The 20,645-nt window shown below is 39.8% G+C and overlaps 1 protein-coding gene and 1 long non-coding RNA gene across 3 annotated transcripts; one reads left to right on the top strand and one right to left on the bottom strand.

Annotated features, from left to right (window-relative positions):
• Window positions 1–221: 221 nt before the first annotated feature.
• Window positions 222–18,749, top strand: itgb2 (integrin, beta 2). 2 transcript variants are annotated; one of them, XM_074658256.1, is made up of 16 exons: window positions 222–326; window positions 4,478–4,529; window positions 5,024–5,121; window positions 7,044–7,251; window positions 7,480–7,650; window positions 8,353–8,594; window positions 10,703–10,861; window positions 11,076–11,171; window positions 11,272–11,361; window positions 11,500–11,637; window positions 12,850–13,037; window positions 14,382–14,614; window positions 14,941–15,157; window positions 15,324–15,535; window positions 16,576–16,742; window positions 17,794–18,749. In XM_074658256.1, the coding sequence occupies exons 2-16, from the start codon at window positions 4,481–4,483 to the stop codon at window positions 17,857–17,859; spliced, it is 2,334 nt and encodes a 777-aa protein (XP_074514357.1). In that variant the 5' UTR covers window positions 222–326; window positions 4,478–4,480; the 3' UTR covers window positions 17,860–18,749. The 2 variants fall into 2 exon arrangements, with proteins under 2 accessions (XP_074514357.1, XP_074514356.1); XM_074658255.1 differs by lacking the exon at window positions 222–326 and adding an exon at window positions 2,049–2,231.
• LOC141782198 (uncharacterized) lies at window positions 17,857–19,239 on the bottom strand. Its single transcript, XR_012597072.1, has 2 exons — window positions 18,172–19,239; window positions 17,857–18,089 (listed from the first exon to the last, which is right to left on the bottom strand). It is a non-coding gene; the product is annotated as an uncharacterized LOC141782198 (long non-coding RNA).
• Window positions 19,240–20,645: the final 1,406 nt, after the last annotated feature.

Below are 20,645 nucleotides of genomic sequence, written 5' to 3' on the forward strand. Positions count from 1 at the left end.
ATTTCCTCCACTGTATGTATGTATATGCTAGTCTGCCTGTATTTTTTCTCTCCCTTCCCCACCCCCCGCCCCATCTCAGATCTGGTAAAACTTTGACAAGGAAGTCAGGCACAGATCAAGTCTAAAGTTCTTATTTTAGTGATTGAAATGTGACTAAGCCTCTTACTGGCAGTTTAATGTGCAATTTATTTTTACATCAAGATTTCACATCTCTGTGACACAACCCTCCCTGTTCTCTCGAACACACTTCCTGTCATGTGGGTGTAGTCTCTCCATCCACATAGCGTTCAACACAGCTGTCAACCACACACGTCTTCCTGTTACTGGTAAGTTTGCTTTTCTTACAAAATTGTTTGTTTTATTAAAGAAATAGTTTGTTTTTTTACTCTTATAACCCTCGTCAATTTTCTTCTAACATGAAAAACTGGTGATATTGTGTTTCAAAGGAAGTCTGATGAAGGACAAAAAAACTTCATCATCAAAGGATTTTGTGAAGAACTATATTTTATTTCTTAGTGTCATATCAAGTCAGAGAAGTCAGACTATACTTTAATATGAAAAAAAAAGTCTATATACTGTAGCAACACCGCTGTTTGGAATGAATTCATATTAACACGAGGAAGACTAGCTTCTTGTTTTCTGAGAGGAAGTTGACTGAATTAACTACTGACAGACACATTCGACAAGTTCCAAGAAATGTATTTTTAATTGGATTTCTGAATCCAGAACACTTTAATTATATGATGTGAATTTAGTTTTTAATTCACGTCGTCTATATCATATCATATTACCCATACAAATGTGCTGCTGACAGGCAGAAATATCTATCTTTAGGCTCTCACTTCTGTTGGCATATCAAGAAAATAAAAATCTCAACTGTCTGGTATGTTAACACTCATAGAGTCACCTGTTTTTGTTAAGTGAGCAAAACATGATGCAGTTTATCAATGCTTTGAATTTAAGTTAATAAAACAATATATTTTGACTGTGGGTGTTCCACCTTTTCATGAGAACCAGACTTAACACATCACCACTTTCATATTCAAAAAGAGAATTGGCACTTTACTCTGCTCCACTGCAGTTAACACCAATAAACCACTTCCACTTTCATGATTAAGCAGCAATGTATCTAAATATATTCTTTGCTAACCCTGCTGCTGCTTCCTCATTTAGTACAACTAGCGGTTGTCTTCACTGAGTACAATATATACAAGCAGTGGTTGAGGTGTTAAGATATCTTATTTAAATAAAACCAGCAATAACTTATTGTAAAATAAAATTATAGTATTTGGTAAAATTGTAATTTCTAGAGACGGGTCTGCAAAAAAGAAGACAACAAGAAACACAGTTACAGAGCAGTAATTATTTATTAAAGTAAATAAAGTTTAGATCAAAAAGTTTCTTTATATATATTTTTTTTCATAAATTTAAGATCATCATGACCAGGCAAAGCTGGTAACTGCCCACACTCCAGGTTTGCTTTGTCTCAACTGGTTTGTGATCATTTCGTTGAACATTTGCACTGAAGCACAAAATCATATATATATATATATATATATATATATATATATATATATATTTATATTTTTATATATATATTTATATATATGTATATATATTTATATATATGTATTTATATATATGTATATATATTTATATATATTTATATATATATATATATATATATATATATAATGTTAGTTGTAATAGTCTGGTATATTTATAGTGTATTTGTGTGTATGCTGTACAACAGCACAGCCACATTCACAGTATTGTTATCCAAATCTTTATTCATCATCTTCATCTTCGATTTCTTCCGTACGTTTTTTTTTTTGGCTCTAACTACTTCTGCATACTTTAAGCTACAGAAACCTTTCAAATATCAAAATATTCACCTCCTTAATGATATTTTTTATACCATTTATACTTTTTAAAATATTAAACTTTTTCCAGAAAAAAATTGTTTTACAATGGAAGTCGATGGAAAGAATCTTCAAATCCTCTCAAACTCCACTTTGAACGTTTGAACATGTCTGAATCTCAGGAGATAAACTCCCAGGACCTGTTCCGAGGATACTCAGAGACAGGATACAACTACAGAACAAACCCTCTGTTCCTCCCAATATTTGTGTACATCAGTGTCTCATGCATCCAAGATGAGTTACACAGATCCTACTGCTGAGTTTGCTGCCAAGAAAGCAAGAATGTGAATTTATTCTATTTATCCTATGGTGAGTCTATCTCGCTTATCTACATAACATGACGGGATTTCTCACAGTGCTGCCGTACTAAAAATATTTCAGCATTTCCTTGTAGTGACGCTCTACTGCCAGCCACTACTACGGACTGTGTCTTTGATGGTCCCTTTGCTTTCCCCACAGAACCTTTGTTTACACCTTCAAAAAAAAGGAAGTTACACCAGTACTTTCACATCTGGAGGTTTGGGTCATACCCTAATACATGAGAACAGTAGGCAGTAGTGACCGAAACTGAAGTTAGGGTGGGTGTGGTACATTACTTCTATTACTTAGAAATGTAACTTTTGTTTTGGGAAACAATGTAAGTTTTGTACATTTAAAAGTTACATAGTTTAACCCTTTAATGTGTCTTTTAATTCAGTTCAGTTCAGATTATTTCTTGTGAGTGGTATGAAAAGTGTATGTTGTGTTCATGGCTGGACACAGAAACTGAACTAGATCTACGCTGTAGAGAGACTGAGTCACAGATGTGTTGATGGTCATTTCTGAGGCCATAGTTAGCAGTGTCATATTGGAATACATTATGTACTGTAAGGGTTTAAGTACAACACTAATCCACCAGCTGCTACCTCAACATCCATCCATCTGAAATCACATTAGAAAATGTGTCATTTGGGATAGAGTTGTGTACTCAGTGAAGTGTTTAGCTAAAAGAAGCAGCAGCAGTAGAATAAACAAAGAAACACATATCAATACACAAGATACTGTAGATACATTCTGCTTTCTTATCACAACTCCTTCAGCCTGAGTCAAAAAGTGGAAATGTTCTGATGACACAACACTTCATTGTTCCCTTTTATGGTGTTGACAGCGTTGACACAGAGCGCAACTCAGTCCTGAGTGTTCAGGAAACCATGTCAGTATTACACTTGTTAGCCTCAGCTCTGACAGCGGCTGGATGTTTCACACATATCAACAAAATGTCGGTCACTTTCGTATGTCGTCCCCTGATTGCATGATGCTACAAGGACCTCCTTTGATAGATTAAAGGTGCTCTATATGATATTCAGAGCATTACTGTGATATATTATTATCAACTATTGTCTATGTAAAGATATAGAGGAGTAATGTCTACCTGAGTCTATTACCCCTTTCACGCCAAGGACTCAAGCAGGGTTGGATGTGTGTAAGAAAGGGTTAACCCGCATTGATCGACTCGCCTTTGCGACCCAGGTCGATAGGTTGGTCAGACCAGGGTCGATTTCGATGTGAACGGCACGGACCAGGGTCGCTATCAAACTGGTGGGGACAAACCTATTCGGTTGCACATGAGGGTGCACGGTCTGTGACGTAACTGTCACAGTTCGCCGTGGCTCATAGACAAACGGAGGGACGGCAGCAGGAAGGATTTCAGACACACCTCCATCAGTAGAAATGTCACAACTTATATTTTCTCTGATGACTTAAGTGTGTTTGTTTGATTTGTGGTCCTCTTGCGTTTTAGCGTTTGGTTGTGAGCAAGCCTATGAACACCGTATCATTAGCTATATTTTGTGGGAAAAGGTAAATTATGGTGAAATTTCAAGGATGGTATTTTTCTACTTGGGTACATTTGAAGGGGTTCTACTCCTTAAAAATTCAATTCATTTTTCTTTTCAATTTATTTGAATATAGCGTCAAATCATAGAAGTTTTCTCAAGACGCTTTTCATATAGAGCAGGTCTAGACCGAGACCCAACAATAGATCCCCATGAACATGCACTAGGTACGACAGTAGCAAGAAAAAACTCCCCTTTAATGGGTAGAAACCTTGGGCAGAACCAGAACCAGAGCCAGGCTCTGGGTGGGCGGTCATCTTGCTCGACCGGTTGGGTTGAGAGAGAAAGAGAGAGAGAGAGAGAGATAGAGGAAGAGAGAGATGCACATCAACCACAATAATAGCACAACAGCTATAAGGAGGAATACAAATAGGACTAATAACAATAATCAATAGCAGTGGGTGATAGTAGTAATATCAGTAATAACAACAGTAAATGCTTTAATCCATGCAGAAAACCCATAAAAACACTACCATATTAGAACCAATTAATTAATCATTAATTAACCCCAAATCTGGGGTTGATATTCATCAAGTAACAAGGCCAGGGCAATTTACACCTTAATTGAAAAATTAAGTAAGTCATTAAGTAAATCAGCGTAAAAATGTTGAAATACCAAACGATTCTCATTCTTATTGGTTGCTCTAAGAGAAAAATAAGTCTTTTTGTTTTTGTCATCAGGAGATGGATATGTGTTGGCTGTTTGCTCTGCTCCTGCTGATGGGCAGAGATGGTAAGTTTTGAAAAGTTAACATTACATAATTTATTTGAAAATAAATCAATTAACTGTGTAATGCCAAACGGGTCAGTCGTACTAGCAAACATACAGGCCCTGCAGTTCTTCAGAGCTTTTTATCCTCCGTTATTGTGAGAGACACACTATAAACAGTCAATGTCAATAATAAAGGATGTTCAGACCAAGTGATCCTAGTTTAAAACATGAATGCAGAGAATGCATTTCTTTTTCCTTTTACTCTTTTTCATCTTTGTTATTACTTACTATGTCACACGCATTGATTGTAATGATTTCATATCAATGTTAAAGATTCTACAGGTATCGATCTGCCCACCCCTACAAAATATATTTCATTTCAATGCAAAATAAACATAAAAAAATATTTTTTTAAGTATCTGTGTCCACAGCACATTACTTCAATGTTAGAGTTTGAGTTGCGTCTCTTGATACTTTGTTGTGTTGTTGACCAAGTTAGTGTTTTTCTTTTGCAGGACTGTGTCAACAAGAGGAAGTTTGCACGAAGTCGTTGATCAACTCCTGTGGTGACTGTATCAGATCTGGGCCATACTGTGTGTGGTGTCACCAGCTGGTGAGAAACAGTTAACCTCTGTAACCTACATACTGTCTCTACTCAGGAGTTTACACCAGACTTCTTTTGACTGGGGCGGCCTCCACTACTCATATCTATTTTAATTACTAACATTACAGTATCTTACAGTTTCTTACATTCCAATGACATAGCCAATCATCCCCAGGGCACAACCCTAGTTTAATTACCTAATGCAAGTAATGCTATGGCAAACACCACATCCTGGTGCAGGCTTCTTATGAACAGATCATGGCTTCGGTGACAAAGACAATCTGAAGACATGTTTAAACTCAAAGCCCCTCTATCGCTCTCTTTTTCTTTCCCACAGTGTGACATAAACACAGACAAAATCTTTATAACTCTGCCCTGAAACACCACAATCAAAAGAATTTAAGTTTTTCCTAAAAGTACTTTACTATAGAAACACTATAGCAACTCCTCGATGTAGTCTACCCTACCATTGAAAACACTGCGGCGACTTGCAGATGCCTGCAAAGCTCAGAAGTGCCCTCTAGGAGGCCCTTCAGTGGAGAAAACGTGATGCAACGCCATATAGGCTGCCCTACATGCTAGAAAACCTTCTGCACGCTTCTCCCACCGCATGCAGCTGGGGCCCTTTTTTATTTTTGTTGATGCCCCTCAGACAGCCTGATCCCATCACTGTCTGTGAGTTTGACGACCGGGACAGACGGGGCACGTCAGGAGTGCGTGGCGGCTGTGTGATTCATGCGTTGGGTGGTCAGACCAGCTGCGTTTCTGCTACTGGGCTGCTGCCAGCCCTTTCTTTCTACATAAAGTTTGCCTTTCCTAATGGTCATTTCATTTCATTATAAATGTCATTTTAATTTATTTTAGCAGGAGAAAGGTTAAGAAACGTGGTTATTTGTAAATAATAATAATAATCCACAATTGAAACCCAGTACTATATTCATTCATGGAGCTCTGCAAGTCACTGCATGTTCTTCAACACTGTCCTGCACATATTTCAGAATAAGGAATTCTGTTCACAGAAAAAAAAACGCGGGAGGGCTTTTATTCTGAAATGAAAGCAGGAAGTGTTGATTTAAAAATAAATCTTTACTTTTTTTCATGTCCGTAACATATTCTACAGATATAGACATTGAAATTGTAGTAACGTTGCTGGTATGATGTCAATATACAGTCAATAGATCACCCTCACTGTCTGTTGCTGCTGTGAACCGCGCGGCTCGAGTCAAAAATAGGCGAGACCTCGAATCTCTAGAAGAGACGCAGCTGACACGCAGCCGAGCTGCGCGTCTCATGCGGGCTCTGTGGCTGCTCAAACCTGTTAACACGGACACCGAAATAAAAACACAACAGATAACGCAGCCGTCACGCGCTGCTCCTGCGACGGTCTGTCCTGGTCTTTAGAGCCTGGCCTGGCGTCCTCTTCCCTCCTTGTGTCGCCAACTGTGCAGCTCAGTGTTGGTTTCAGTTCATTTAGGTTAGCAAACAGATACAGACATAAATCAAAATACCTTCGGGATGAGGGTTACAGCATTCATTGCCCATCACAGTCTCAACAAAAGTTGCTCTTCGCATTCGTATGTAGCACACCAACAATGAGGAATGATAACCTGAAACTTAACTATGATTGAAAAAAATGGCAAAAGTGACGCAGACTGGAAATAGTTAGGGAATAAAAACAGTAGTAGTGTTAAAAAGTCAGCAGAATGGTGTGGTGAACATTATACAGATATTATAGTACAGATATTCGTTGAGACATTTGAAAACTGACTTTTACTTGAGTTTTATAGTATACTGTAGTTTGCTAAGACAAAATGAAAGGGAGTAATAGTAACAACATTATGCAGACACAGATGAAAATGAACTTCGTATATCTTTTGTATAAAAGACAATTCTTATATTTTTTTCTGTTTTTTTGCCTTCCCTTTGTGCAGAATTTCACCAAAGCAGGGGAGCAGGAAGCAGTACGCTGTGAAACCAAAGCTAAGTTGATGGAGAGAGGCTGCAAGATGGAAGAAATGATCTCCCCTGAAAACTTTGTAACGATTGTAAAGAAAGATCCTCTGTCCGAGTCATTCAACCAACTGCAGCAACAGCCCGTCCAGCTGAGTCCACAGAGGATTAGTCTGAAACTGCGACCTGGTTAGTGGAATATGTTAATTCCAGATCAGAGTAAAACTAAAGCAGTTTATCTGGATGTGTACAGGATTGGGCTGGGCAGTGAGAAATTCTAATAACCTTTCTATGTTTTCATGTGTTTCAATATCATCTACCATCACATTGTATAAACTTAATGTCACTGAACTTTAAATATTCACACATGAGCATGGTAGCATTTTATTTTCGTATCTTTCTTTCATTTTTTTACAGGGCTTCCTACCACATTCCCTGTTTCTTTTAAAAGAGTTCAGGGTTATCCAGTTGATCTCTACTACCTGATGGACCTGTCTTACTCCATGAAAGATGACTTGGAATTTGTCAAAGAGCTGGGACAAAGTCTTTTTGCAGCACTGAATAAAATCACTGAACATGCTCAAATAGGTAATAATCAATCTTAATAAGGCAACTTGAATTTGTCCAAAATACTAATATTTATTATTTGATAACACTTTAGAATACAGCCACGACTTAAAGTGTAATTATCTTGTACATATCACGTATCAATAAATACATATTGGGACACATACTGTAAGTCGGTACAAGGAAAGAAGTCAAGAGGTTTGTTTTTAGGAGGGATTTAATAGATTACATTTTAAGTATTTTTTAAACTGAAAGTATATCGAACGCCGATGGCTGTGACTAAGCCCCGGTATGAGAATGAGAATGGTCTTCTACTTTGGTCCACTCCACAATTTGCAAGGTAGTCAGTGTCTTGAATTTAGGGCATATACTAAGATAATGCTCTCTGGAGATGCTCCAGCAAAAATAGACCAGATGCAAACACACACTCTGGCTAGAACGGCAGCATATCGTCTCCAGTAGCCACAAAGATCTTGTGTATAATATAGTATGGTATAGTCTCACTGTACTCCCTCCCTTGTACTTACCGGTATGTATTTTGTTGGTATCTCATGTGCACAAACTATTAACACAAAAAGTACGGGCTGTAATCTAATGTGATGCATTTTATTTAAGTTTGTTATTTGTTAATGCATCTCAATGGTCTCAAATGTTTGTTAAACCTTTCCAATAAGGAAAAAAAAAAAAAGCATAGGGAATCAATAACTGTTTCTATAACTACAGGGTTTGGTGCCTTTGTTGATAAGACCGTCCTCCCTTTCACGAACACCAACAAGGAGAAACTGTTGAAGCCATGTGATGAGAGTGACCAGCAGTGCCAGGCTGCCTTTGGCTACAGACACGTGCTTAGTATGACACCAAGGAAAGATGAGTTCAACAAAAAAGTGACCCAGCAGTTCATTTCTGGGAACTTGGACTCTCCAGAAGGGAGTCTTGATGCCATGATGCAGGCTGCTGTATGTGGGGTAAGGACTCAACCAAAGAGATAACTATGTACTGTGAGTAACACAATAGAAAAGCAAGCATGGGTTTATTATTAGAAAAGACTTAAACTAGAAAACCTTCTGTTTCCTAACCCTAACCCATTCAAGTAGCAGTACCATGTATAACACTCATTCTAACGTGAACTGTAATTTTATTTTAATAACACGACCACTGTATCTAACAGTAGTGCATGAGACAAGTAATCATGTTCCTCTGCATCCTCCGGTGCTCCTGATGGCTTTTGCAAGTTTTCACCGCGCCTCAACCAGAACCAATCAGAGCCGAGCTGGACCAGTCTCTAAGCAGCTGTCAATCACCGCTCACGAAAACTCACAAACTCCAATCAAACGGTCAAACTAGGCAACGCTGATCAAATATAAATACAAATTCTGGTACTGTAATGCCTATTTCAATCCTCAAATGTCTTCAGAAACATATTTTACTGTACTGTTTAGCTGTGAAATGAGAAAGTCACCATGTTGAAAACGTCCATCCATCCATCCATTATCTGTAACTGCTTATCCTATTCAGGGTTGTGGGGGGGGGGGGGGGGGGGGTGGCGATCCCAGTTGACATTGGGTGAAGGCGGGGTACACCCTGGACAGGTCACCAGACTATCACAGGGCTGACACATAGAGACAGACAACCATTCACACTCACATTCACACCTACGAGACATTTAGAGTCAACTATTGGACTCGAGAAACGGGGAGAACATGCAAACTCGACACAGAAGGGCCCCAAGCCGGGTTTGAACCTGTGACCCTCTTGCTGTGAGGCGACAGTGCAAACTAAAACCAAAACCAAGCAAGTAAACGTTCTCATTTTACATCTGAACAGTACACTAAAAGATGTTTCTGAAAACATTTGAGGAGAGAAATAGGCATTACAGTAACAGAATATTGATTCATAATTGATCAGCGCTGCTGTAGAGACTCCTCGGCTCTGATTTTTTGGCGCTGTGAAATCTTACAAATGCCATTAGGAGCACCAGAGGACACAGAGGAACATGACTTTTTTCACAGATTATCGGTCTCATTCACTACTGTCAGGACATAGTTACAGTTTTATAAAATACGATTTTTTATCATATTTGCTCAAAGTTACAGGCTTCAGCTTTAAGCCACTATTTATGATAGAGGTCCATTTACAGACATTCTCATAATCATTTCATTATTTGTGAGCTCCTTATCACACCAGAGAAAATAAATAAGTTCATAAAGTTCAGTAAAGTGCTGCATGACCTGCTGTTAATACATTTGTCCTTAATGGGTCCTTAAAGCACAAATGATGCAGGATGACGATCACCAAAACTGTCCAATTGAACCAAACTACGGGAATGAAAGTACATCATTGTTGTCTGGATGTGAAAGAATTTTGTAGTGTTGGCTGGCCGGCAAACAATCACCCTATATGAACAGTAGTCAAGCCTATAGAAAAAGGAGGAGGAAAACGAGCAGTAAGAGCTGATCTGAGGTCTGCTGTCCAGCTGCTGTCTATGAGAGCCGGCTGTCAATCACTCGCGAACTCCGACCAAACGGTTAAACTAGGCAGTGCTGATCAAATATGAATCAATATTTTGTTACTGTAATGCCTTTTTCTCTCCTCAAATGTTTTCAGAATCATCTTGTAGTGCACGGTTTAGCTGTAAAATGAGAAAGTTTGTGACGCCGCCGCCATTGTAAAATCTGGTGAAGGAACGCCAAGTTCCGGCCATATGACCGGAGCACAGCCAATAGGAACGCTCTCTCAATGAAATGACCTGTGATTGGTGGATTTTTTAAAGCCTGAAAACAGAGCCATGAGGAGGTGCAGAAGTCTAGTTTTCTCTCAGAACACTTGGATTACAATATGCTGAAAGGTTATTATGGAATTTTTGCCCAATGATGCCAAAAATATACTGCCTACTGCCACTTTCTTCTGAAAGCCTAGACTTAAGAGGTGGGCTGCAAAAGGTTTACAACATACCCCAGGCAGCAAAGCAAAGTACTGGGGTATAAAGGTATTTTGTAGGAGGCAGAGAAGGGCAATCACATTTTTTTTTTAACCAATTAAAAGTTAAAAGTTTCTAAAACATTTTGTCGTTTAGGACAAAATAGGTTGGAGGAACAGCAGCACTCGACTGATTGTGCTGACCACTGATGATGGATTCCACATGGCCGGGGATGGAAAACTAGCTGGCATACTGGAACCCAATGATGAACGGTGCCACATGGAAAACAACCTTTATACCCAGAGCACTGAGATGGTATGTATGGGATCACGTAAAGGACTCAACAATCAAAAGGGTTGAGTGCCATGTTATCATAACTGATGGGCAAAACTATAAAAAAAATAACACCCAGGTTGTAATAAATTGCAAGTATCCATTTTCATTTCTATCGCCACACTGATTCCAAAAAGGTGAAACATGGACATTAGGTTTACAAACTGTCACTGATTTCTATGACTGTTGTGTGCAGGACTACCCATCTGTTGGACAACTGGCTATACAGCTGAAAAAAAACAATATCCAGCCGATATTTGCGGTGACAGAAAATGTGAAGAGTGTGTACGAAGTAAATTTACCTTTTATTTCTGTACCTAATTTTATTTATTTATACAGTACACATTATATTGTTACTACGATGGATTTTTCATTTGACCTTGTTATTTCAGGAACTCTCCGGGATGATTCCAAAATCAGAGGTGGGAGTTCTGTCAAGGGATTCTACAAACGTTGTTGAATTGATTGAGAGGGCCTACAGCGTAAGTTGTCACTTTGCTACCTTTCTCCTTTCGTATGCATGTGTAACAGTCCTTTGTGACCAATGCATTATTTTCCACATGATTTTGTGCTATTTTTTGTCTACATCTCACAACCCTCTAAAATGTGTACCATGACAGAGGTTGTCCTCCAAAGTAACCTTGACCCACGACAATTTGCCTGATGGCGTGAGAGTTGTCTACACCCCTAAATGCACAAATCCAGGACGAGAAAGCGAGAATGAAGGGATTTGTGACGATGTACCAGTGGCAACGGAGGTCAGTTCTTTTTATGTTTTTTTTTTTTTTTACTTTTCATGGTGATGTTCGTGTATCAAATACACATACTGTAGTTCTTGGTTTAAACATTGTATTGGAAGCTCCACATGTCCACATTGTGATTCTCATTCAAAAGTCATCCATCAATCAGTGATCAGTCATCAATCCTGGTGGCCCCCCCAGACTAAGTAGGTAGCCCAACCTGGCCCCCCTCCTCCAGTTCTTCCGGGGAGATCCCAAGGCCTCTCCAGATCAGATGGGATACATAATCCCTCCACCATATTCAGGGTCTTCCCCCCCCCAGAGTCTCCTCCCAGTTGGGCATGCCCAGAGTAGTGGTTCTCCACCAAGCTCCCTCCAGATATCTGAGCTCTTCCCCCTATCTCTAAGGTTGAGCCCAGCAACGCTGTGAAGGAAACTCATCTCAGACACTTGAATTTGCAAATTATTTTAGTCTTTGCCCTAAATTCATGATCATGAGTGATGGCTGGGACTTAGATCGACCAGTAATTCAAGACCTTAGGCCTCGGACTATGGCCTCGGACTTGGAGGTACTGATGCCACTGGATGCCAGTGCGTGTTGGAGGTCACAGCCTGATGAAGCTAGCAGAACAACATCATCTGCAACAAGCAGAGATGCACGCTCTTCACCTTGGCAGAATAAGGCACAAATCTGGCAGAGCCCAACACAAACTGAGAATGAACTCGACTTCCTGCCAAGAAAGTAAACACAGCTCTCACTTCAGATATACCATAACCAAATGAGCCATAGTAATGGCACTGGCACTTCATACCCCCACATTCCCCTCCTCAGTATCCTTGCAATTGCAAAGAGCATGTCCACTGTTCCACAACCAGGAAGGAATCTGCATTGCCTCTCCTGAATCTGAGGTTCGACAATTGGTAGAGGTCTCTGAGGAAGTCAAACAATTCAGAGGCAAGGCATCAGGCATTGAGATGCTGAAGTCTCTAGACATTGTTGGGCCTGTGCAGGCCAGGGTGGCCAGGGCCAGGATTTTTAAAGGGACCAGAGGCTCCCAGCAAAAGATAATGCCACAATGGTGGAAAAGAGGATCCAGCTGATTGTAGAACCTCAGATTAAGGAAGAGCTGAGAAGGAGAGCTGAATACACTGAATATTAATACCCATGTTTAAAATTTTGTAACAAATGTATTACACTTCTGACTTTACAATCCTTACTGCCCTCTCCAGATTTCTTTTGATGTCACAGTGACAGCCCTCTCATGTATGGAGGAGAAGTCTTTCACTATCAGACCACTGGGCATTAAAGACACATTGACGGTGACCGTATCTACAAATTGTGAGTGTCAATGTGAGGACCCACTGGGCACAAGCACACACTGCAAGGACAAGGGAAGAGTCAGCTGTGGTATTTGCAGGTAAGCTTTATACCTCCTACACAATGATTTCTTAAAAAAAGTAGAGTATTTGGTCTTCGCCAAAAAATTGCGAGCATCAGTCATTTGTTCAAACATGTAAAATTACCTGTTTTCCTGACAAACAAACTCTTTTGCGAATAATGACCGACTGTCCTCTGTCAGGAGCAAAAAAATGCATAGCATAGCTTGATGTCGTAGCTTTGTGCAAACTATATTCTGATGCACGGGCGCGACAGTCCAGAGACAACCAATCCCACTCTCAGGGAACATGGTGCCACAGCTGTTTTCTACTCCAGCTCAACTATGTAAGCAGCACTTCAATGAATGGGGGAAATGCCGATCGTAGCGATCAATGGTTACTCTATTCCAGTGGTGGACTCAGGCCTCCATCAGACAGAGACATGTCGCTAAAAAACATAGTTTTCCTACGGTACAGCATGCCTGTTGTGCACTCCTCTCTTGCGCTGTGGCTTTCTAACATTTTTTAGAAAGCGTTTTTTGTGCTGCGCCTGTAGCGACGCGTCTCTGTCTGATGGTACGTGTCCACAGACTCCGTCATTTCCACGCTCCCCATTCATTGTCTATGTAAGCAGCCGCGCAATGCATTCTGGTAGCGTGGTGTCGCGATTCGAGAGAATAGGCGTCACGACACCCGCTCCTTATTTGCATAAAGTTGAGGGCTCGTCTACTTTATGTAAATCACGGGCGTCCGACGCGACTCGCCGCCTCTCGAAACTCCCGAGGATCTTTTAAAATAAACATTGTTGATCCAAATTAAAGTCAGATTCATCAACTGCATGGATTATTTCTCGCCTCAAATGTTTTCAGAAACACATTTCAGTGAACTATTTACGTGAAATAAGAGAAGAAAGTTTCCAAACGAGCCTCCATACTGGTTCCGGTTTGAAAGCTGGGAGCAGCAGCCAACGGCGGGAAAGCGTTCGTCCAATAAGGAGCGGAGTGCCTTGTTTCTAGGGACAGCACACCAAGCGTCCAATGTTGGGAAGCGTCGCGTCCCCTCGAGATAAAAAACGCCCCTGTGGACACATACCATCAGGCTGTCTGAGGGGCAGGGGCGGAAAAAATAAATAGGGCAAATTCACAGGTGAATTTCAGGAAACTTGAGCTGTTATTAAGATATGATACAAAGTCCATAATTTTCCCTTGTGTCCCCTCTCAAAATAGTACGATGTCATCGTTAAATCTGAAATCTGAGATAAGAAAAACAAAAACGGATCAGTTTTTATAATAAAATGCATCATAGAGCGAAGAAAGCTGTTACGGTTTGTATTTTTCTTTGCTGATTTGAGGTTTTAACACTCTTTCTAACATGTCCTCATTCAGCTGCAACGAAGGCTTCATCGGTCAGTTCTGCGAGTGCTCCATTGGCAACAAAGACGAGCGAACCCTGCGTGCATCCTGTCAGAGGCAGAATGGCACCGAGTGCGAGGGTCAAGGAGACTGCGTGTGTGGCAGGTGCCTGTGCCACACCACAGTCACCGGAAGCAGTTACCATGGTGTCTTCTGCGAGTGTGACGACGAACACTGCGAGAGGTTCCAGAATAAACTATGTGGAGGTAGAGTTTCAGTCATTTCCAAATTATCTGGATTTTAAAGTTTTACAGCCAAACATTTTCCTTTATGGTTCAACAGATATGCAGAAGTATTTGTCATCCCTCTTTAGCTCCTCTTCCAAGGTTTTTGCCATTGTTGTGATTTTTTCAGACTCTAGTGCTGACCAGATCTACTGGCCCCAACTATTTATGGGCTTAGGTGCAGCTTGCAGATACTTGGCATTAATTCCCGAGTTTGTTCACAAACCACCCCTCAGTTGTAATGCAGGAGACGTGAGGTTGCAAAGTACAGCTTTCTAACTGTTTTCTCCATTTCTCTCAACTTGTAGGAAACGGCAGGTGCAACTGTGGCACATGTGAATGCGATTCAGGCCACGAGGGCTCAGCCTGTCAGTGTAAGACGTCTGTGGAAGGCTGTAGTACCGAGAAAACCGTGTGCCATGGTAGAGGGACCTGCAAGTGTAACCGCTGTGAATGTAACGAGGGATACCAGCATCCACGATGCAAGACATGCCTCGGCTGCCCTGACCCTTGCCAGACCAAACTGTAAGGAGTCCAAACTTCTACTTAACCTTTACTTTCAAATTATTATTGAAGGTTTGATTCACCAAAATTACAAAAAAAAAAGACTTCAGAGTATTAGGTCATATATCAACAAAGTAGCTCCACTACTGACCTAATTATTAACTATTGCTATTAATCTTGTTTTCAGGAACTGCATTGAATGCCTCGGCTTTGAATCAGGTCCCTTTGAAAAAAACTGCAGTGAGGCTTGCAGCCAGATTAGTTACGCGATGGTAGATCAGTTCAACATACAAAGCAAGAAGTGCCATCAGAAGGACTCGAAGGGCTGCTGGATCAACTTTAATCTGGAACAGTTGGACGGAGTAGACGTCTACAAAGCTGAAATTAGGAAAGAGAGAGGTAAGCTGCTGATGAAATACAGAAAACGCTACAGAGCAGTCAAACTCTTAAATGTAAGTTTTCATTGGTTCTAATATTTGGAAACATTAAACAGGACTGAGACTGCCAGGCTAGGCTGTAGGCTACTTTAGGAGTAGCTGTGCTATGGTCACAATCATATGATAATTCTAACATGCTGATGTTAAGCTGGTGTGATGTTTATCATGTTCATGCATGCTTACATTTGCTAATTGGCACCATGGATGTATGAAGAGAACTGGATTCAGCATTGGAGGCTCCAGTTCACACCTATGAGAGCCGGAATGACTCGACTGCCGAGTGATAAAGAACCCGGATCTTCTGCATCCATTGGGCCCATAGAGCAGGCGCTGTAGCGTTTCCTTTAACCACACCTCCCAGCCCTCCCTCCAGCCTCAGTCTGGGTCTCATTCACATGAACGGAGGAAGGAAAATAACTCTGCATTCAGCTATCGGCGCATTTTACAACTTTTAGGACCTAACGATTTAAATAAGGGCTATTCAACTGTTCATACTGGGAAGTTGATTCACCTAAAAAAAAAAAGCTACGCCGAGTTACAGACGTCTCTTTACCAATGTGTGTCGATGGGGAAAAAGTATTTTTCGGCCTAATGGCATCACGTGACGGACACGGACGTTGTAGTACCGCCGTTTGGCCACTATGTACAATTTACTTTAAAGCCCGGCGCTCTTCCTGGAGGCTTGATTAGCACTGAGGCTGATGGGAAGTTTAGCAGGTATGTGGTCATAAACCAGGCCTATTGGACTAATTAAAATGCTGACTTGATGATGGTGTTAGATGAAAAAGTCAGAGGATCACCAAAGCTGTTACAATCCTGAGGTGAACATGGATGTTTGAACCAAACTCATTTTGTTGAGGACAAGTGGTAGACCGACGGACCAGGAACGGACCAACAGGCAGACCTAAATTGCCACCGCTAGAAAATTCAGCAGACATACATACATTCATTCTTGCATTTGGATATGTGAAAAATGTCTGTAATTTATCCCTCTTCCTCCAGAATGTCCGGAACCACCCAGCGTCATAGCTATCATCGGAGGCTCCGTTGCGGCGGTGGCTCTCATTGGCATCCTGCTGCTGATGCTCATCAAGGGACTTCTCCACCTGAAGGACCTGAAAGAGTTCAAGAAATTTGAAAATGAAAAGAAGAAATCCAAGTGGGCAGAGGTGAGAACATGTATTTCTTTTATTATCACTGCTAACAAAAATAAAAAACTAGAAATAAAAACATTTTAAGAGCAAGAACTTTCATGTTGGTGTCTTTTTGCCACATTATCAAGTGTTGTGTATTGAAAGCAAGCCTCCTTTACGGTTTGAATGGCACGATACATGATCCAATCTGTAGAAAAATATTCAGTTTGGAGCATTCTACAGTACAATAATGTAAAGATGTGCTACTGCCAGAAGTAGCGTCACACCATGACCTTTCATTGTGTTTCTACAACTGCCACAACTTGACTTGAAGGTTTAATTGGAAAAGAGTTGGAAAGAATGATCCTGAAGGAGAAACAGTTATTAATTATTCATACATTAATCTTGTTGTGCTTTATTATTCCAGTTGATGTTGTGCTCACGTTACATATTATTAAACTACTACTACTACCGTACTTACACAAGTATGTTCACACTCAAAAGTATGGCAAAATGCAGTGCACCCTAAGTACCCGGATGTTGTACTCATAACTGTCAAAACATTGGGTGTGGAACGCTGGACACTTCTCACCCTCAACGGTCGCCATCTTTGCTACGCAGCGGAAGGAAGAGGGGCCACCGACCTATTTCAAACTTGTGAAAATGGCGGGGCATAGAAGCAGCAGCGGTTGTGATTTTAACGGCAAACACAGAACTATACAACATGAAGTTATACATGTGTTTTTTTCACTATAACGTAGTCGGATAGAAGCCATTATTGGGTTGAGTTATCCATCTGAATTGAATTTTTTAATCTTAAATCTCCCTTTAAGGTACATTTTGAACAGATAAAAAATGTGTGATTGATTTGCGATTAATCGCGATTAAATATTTTAATCGATTGACAGCCCTAGTTATTATCGAAGGAAAGAAGAAACATCAATACAACATTATGAGACACCAGCCTTTTTTGTAAAGTGCTTGTTCCATATCATGTGAAATCTTGAATTTCAGTGACTTGAAAACAATATTTTAAAACAACATAGATGAAAAGAAACTAATTATTTGGATTAATCTCTGTTGCCAGGCTGACAACCCCCTGTTCCAGACTGCCACCACCACTGTTGCCAACCCGACCTTCACTGGTGAATGAGGATGACCGCTGTGACCAACCCGACCTTCACTGGTGAATGAGGATGACCGCTGTGACCAACCCGACCTTCACTGGTGAATGAGGATGACCACTGTGACCAACCCGACCTTCACTGGAGAATGACAACGACCACTGTGACCAACCCAACTTTCACTGGTGAATGAGGATGACCACTGTGACCAACCCGACCTTCACTGGAGAATGACGATGACCGCTGGGACCAACCCGACCTTCACTGGAGAATGACAACGACCACTGTGACCAACCCAACTTTCACTGGTGAATGAGGATGACCACTGTGACCAACCCGACCTTCACTGGAGAATGAGGACGACCGCTGTGACCAAACACAGCTGTGGCGAGAGTTGTATGTTAGGAGAGTATTATTTGTAATGCTATTTGCAACTGTCCACATTCACATTTATTTACTGGCATTAATGGTGACTTGCTTGTCATTTACTGCGATTGCAGTTGCATTTGTATTTCTTTACGTATTATTCCAAAAAATATGCATATTGTTGCTTATTGCTTGTAATATTTACATGTGATATATTGTAATACATGTCGCTCATAATATATACAGTAGGAGAGTAGGGCAGAAGAAGGGCAGGATTTGATGAAGTGTAACATACATACATTAGAATATTGATATTCATTTTTTGGTTCAACACAGTTTCTCTGTTGATGCTTGTAGTGATTTCTAAAATGATTGCTTCAAAATGTTTGTGAAATACAATTTGAAGTTGAGGCAAAATGAATGAAAAAATATCAGAAAATGAAACATTTTCACAATTTTGTTATTTTAAATGTCATACTGTATATACTAGGTACGATTTAAAGCTGTTTCTGTCCACCACACAACAATAAATGCAATATTCAGTCTCCTTTTAGCTTTGGTTTGGTCTCTACCAGCTCCTGAATGCTCCACTATGTTCACCAGTGAGTGGCTAACTATCCATCTAGTGTCTCCTTTCTTCTCAGGCCTGCTGTGAGTGACAACACAACTGGGTTTCATTTAGAATGGTGGAACATACAGTTCAGAGAAATTGTTCATGGTTCAGTGTTCATATGGACAAACTCACACAGACGTTACGTTCATTTCTACACAGACTGAAAAGTCATCCTCATATTCCACCCAGCTGTTAAAGAAGAATCACTTTTGGGATGTCTGCATGGTGAAATGAACATCAGTCCCACCGGTCCATATATTAGACAGTATTCAGTCATCTGACCCCTTTACATCTTCCACACTGAGTATTAACTCTATACACTCACTTAGTACAACTGTAACCACCCGTTGCTGTCATTAAGGGCCCCAAACATCTATAGATATATTATGTTTACATATGAAAAGTATTGAATAATGTTACTATTGTAACTCATTGTCCCTTAATAGGATAAGTGGTTACAGATAATGGATTGATGTAACTCTTTGTACCCCAAAGTAACTTACAAAAGGCCCCCAAAGCTCTTAAGAATATGCAACTCAACGGTATACTACTTACTGTGTATGAAGGATGCAACCTGCCAAAATCAAAAATAAAGGAATAAATAAATGACTCGATAATTAAACAAATATGCCTTTAAAAGTAGCAAACATATTGTATAAATGTAATCATTAAGTAATTGATAAAATGTGACAGAAATTGATATTTCTCATTAATTTGCTTTTTTATTTTTTATTTACCTTTGTATTAATTCCCTAATTTTCGTACTCGTTTATTTTTCCACTTTTATTTATTTATGTATTCATTTTTAAGAAATGTTAAATTGATGTATTTATTTATGCATTTTTTAAAATTTATTTCATATTTATTTTTAAATCTATGTATTTATTTATGTGTTTAAGCATTTTTTTTTTTTTATTCATTTATTTCGGCATGATTCTCTCTTAGCATTTCACCCCTTATTTATTTCCCTAAACTTATTTAGCTCTGTTTTCCTTTCTTTATACATTTATTCCTTTGTTTTTACATTTCTTTGTGTATTTCTGCTTCATTGTGCAAATGAGGGGGCGTTGCTTTCATGTTGTGTCATGCTTCAGTCTTAGCAATCGAACTCAGAGCAGGTAGGAAGTAGCTGTAAGAAGTAGCAGTATTTCCACAATGTTCAAGTAAGTGGGTTTGTTGCCTGAACTGAAGGAAATTTGTGAGAAAAAGCAAACTTCCCCCATGTGCACCCATGCACGCGCACACACACACACTCTTTCCATGAAACTAATGTTTAAGATTAATAGTTAAATCAAGATGCGCCTCACTGATTGTTCACTCAAATGTTGCCTAATAGTCTACTTTATTTTATTCGATATTTGCTTCACATTGAACTCAGACAGGACTGATTAAAAGTTGTCAGATGAATATGAAATAATGAATAGAATCGTAAAAAATGTCATTGAATTCATCTATAAGTAGATAGATTGTTGCTGGATTAGTTAGTCCTTCAAAGCTGCTTTAAAGTTGATCTAGTTGTCCTTCAGCCCAAACCTCCTGAACCTGAACCTGAAGTAATTAACAGATGCTAATGACACCTTTCCCTAAATGGCACCAATAGAAAAAGGATGAGTTACAGTAGATTTTTCAGATTTTCAATGAAAACATGCAAATTATTGAGAGATCATCACAATAAAGATCAAGTATCTTTACATGATAAACTAGATTATACAATACATTTTAATCAGTAAACCTAGTTTGGGACGTTATGAACAAAATAAATATATTCAGCTGAATTACAAATACAAATTGGATAGAGTGGGATGCAAACAATTTAGTTACATTTGACTCGTTTTA

The sequence above is a fragment of the Sebastes fasciatus genome, chromosome 14 (assembly GCF_043250625.1).
Source record: "Sebastes fasciatus isolate fSebFas1 chromosome 14, fSebFas1.pri, whole genome shotgun sequence".
NCBI lineage: Eukaryota > Metazoa > Chordata > Actinopteri > Perciformes > Sebastidae > Sebastes > Sebastes fasciatus.

Coding starts and splice junctions, on each gene's coding strand:
- itgb2 (XM_074658255.1), top strand. Junction 5,122..7,043: donor GTGTGTGGTGTCACCAGCTG/GTGAGAAACAGT, acceptor CCCTTTGTGCAG/AATTTCACCAAAGCAGGGGA. Junction 10,862..11,075: donor ATACCCAGAGCACTGAGATG/GTATGTATGGGA, acceptor TGTTGTGTGCAG/GACTACCCATCTGTTGGACA.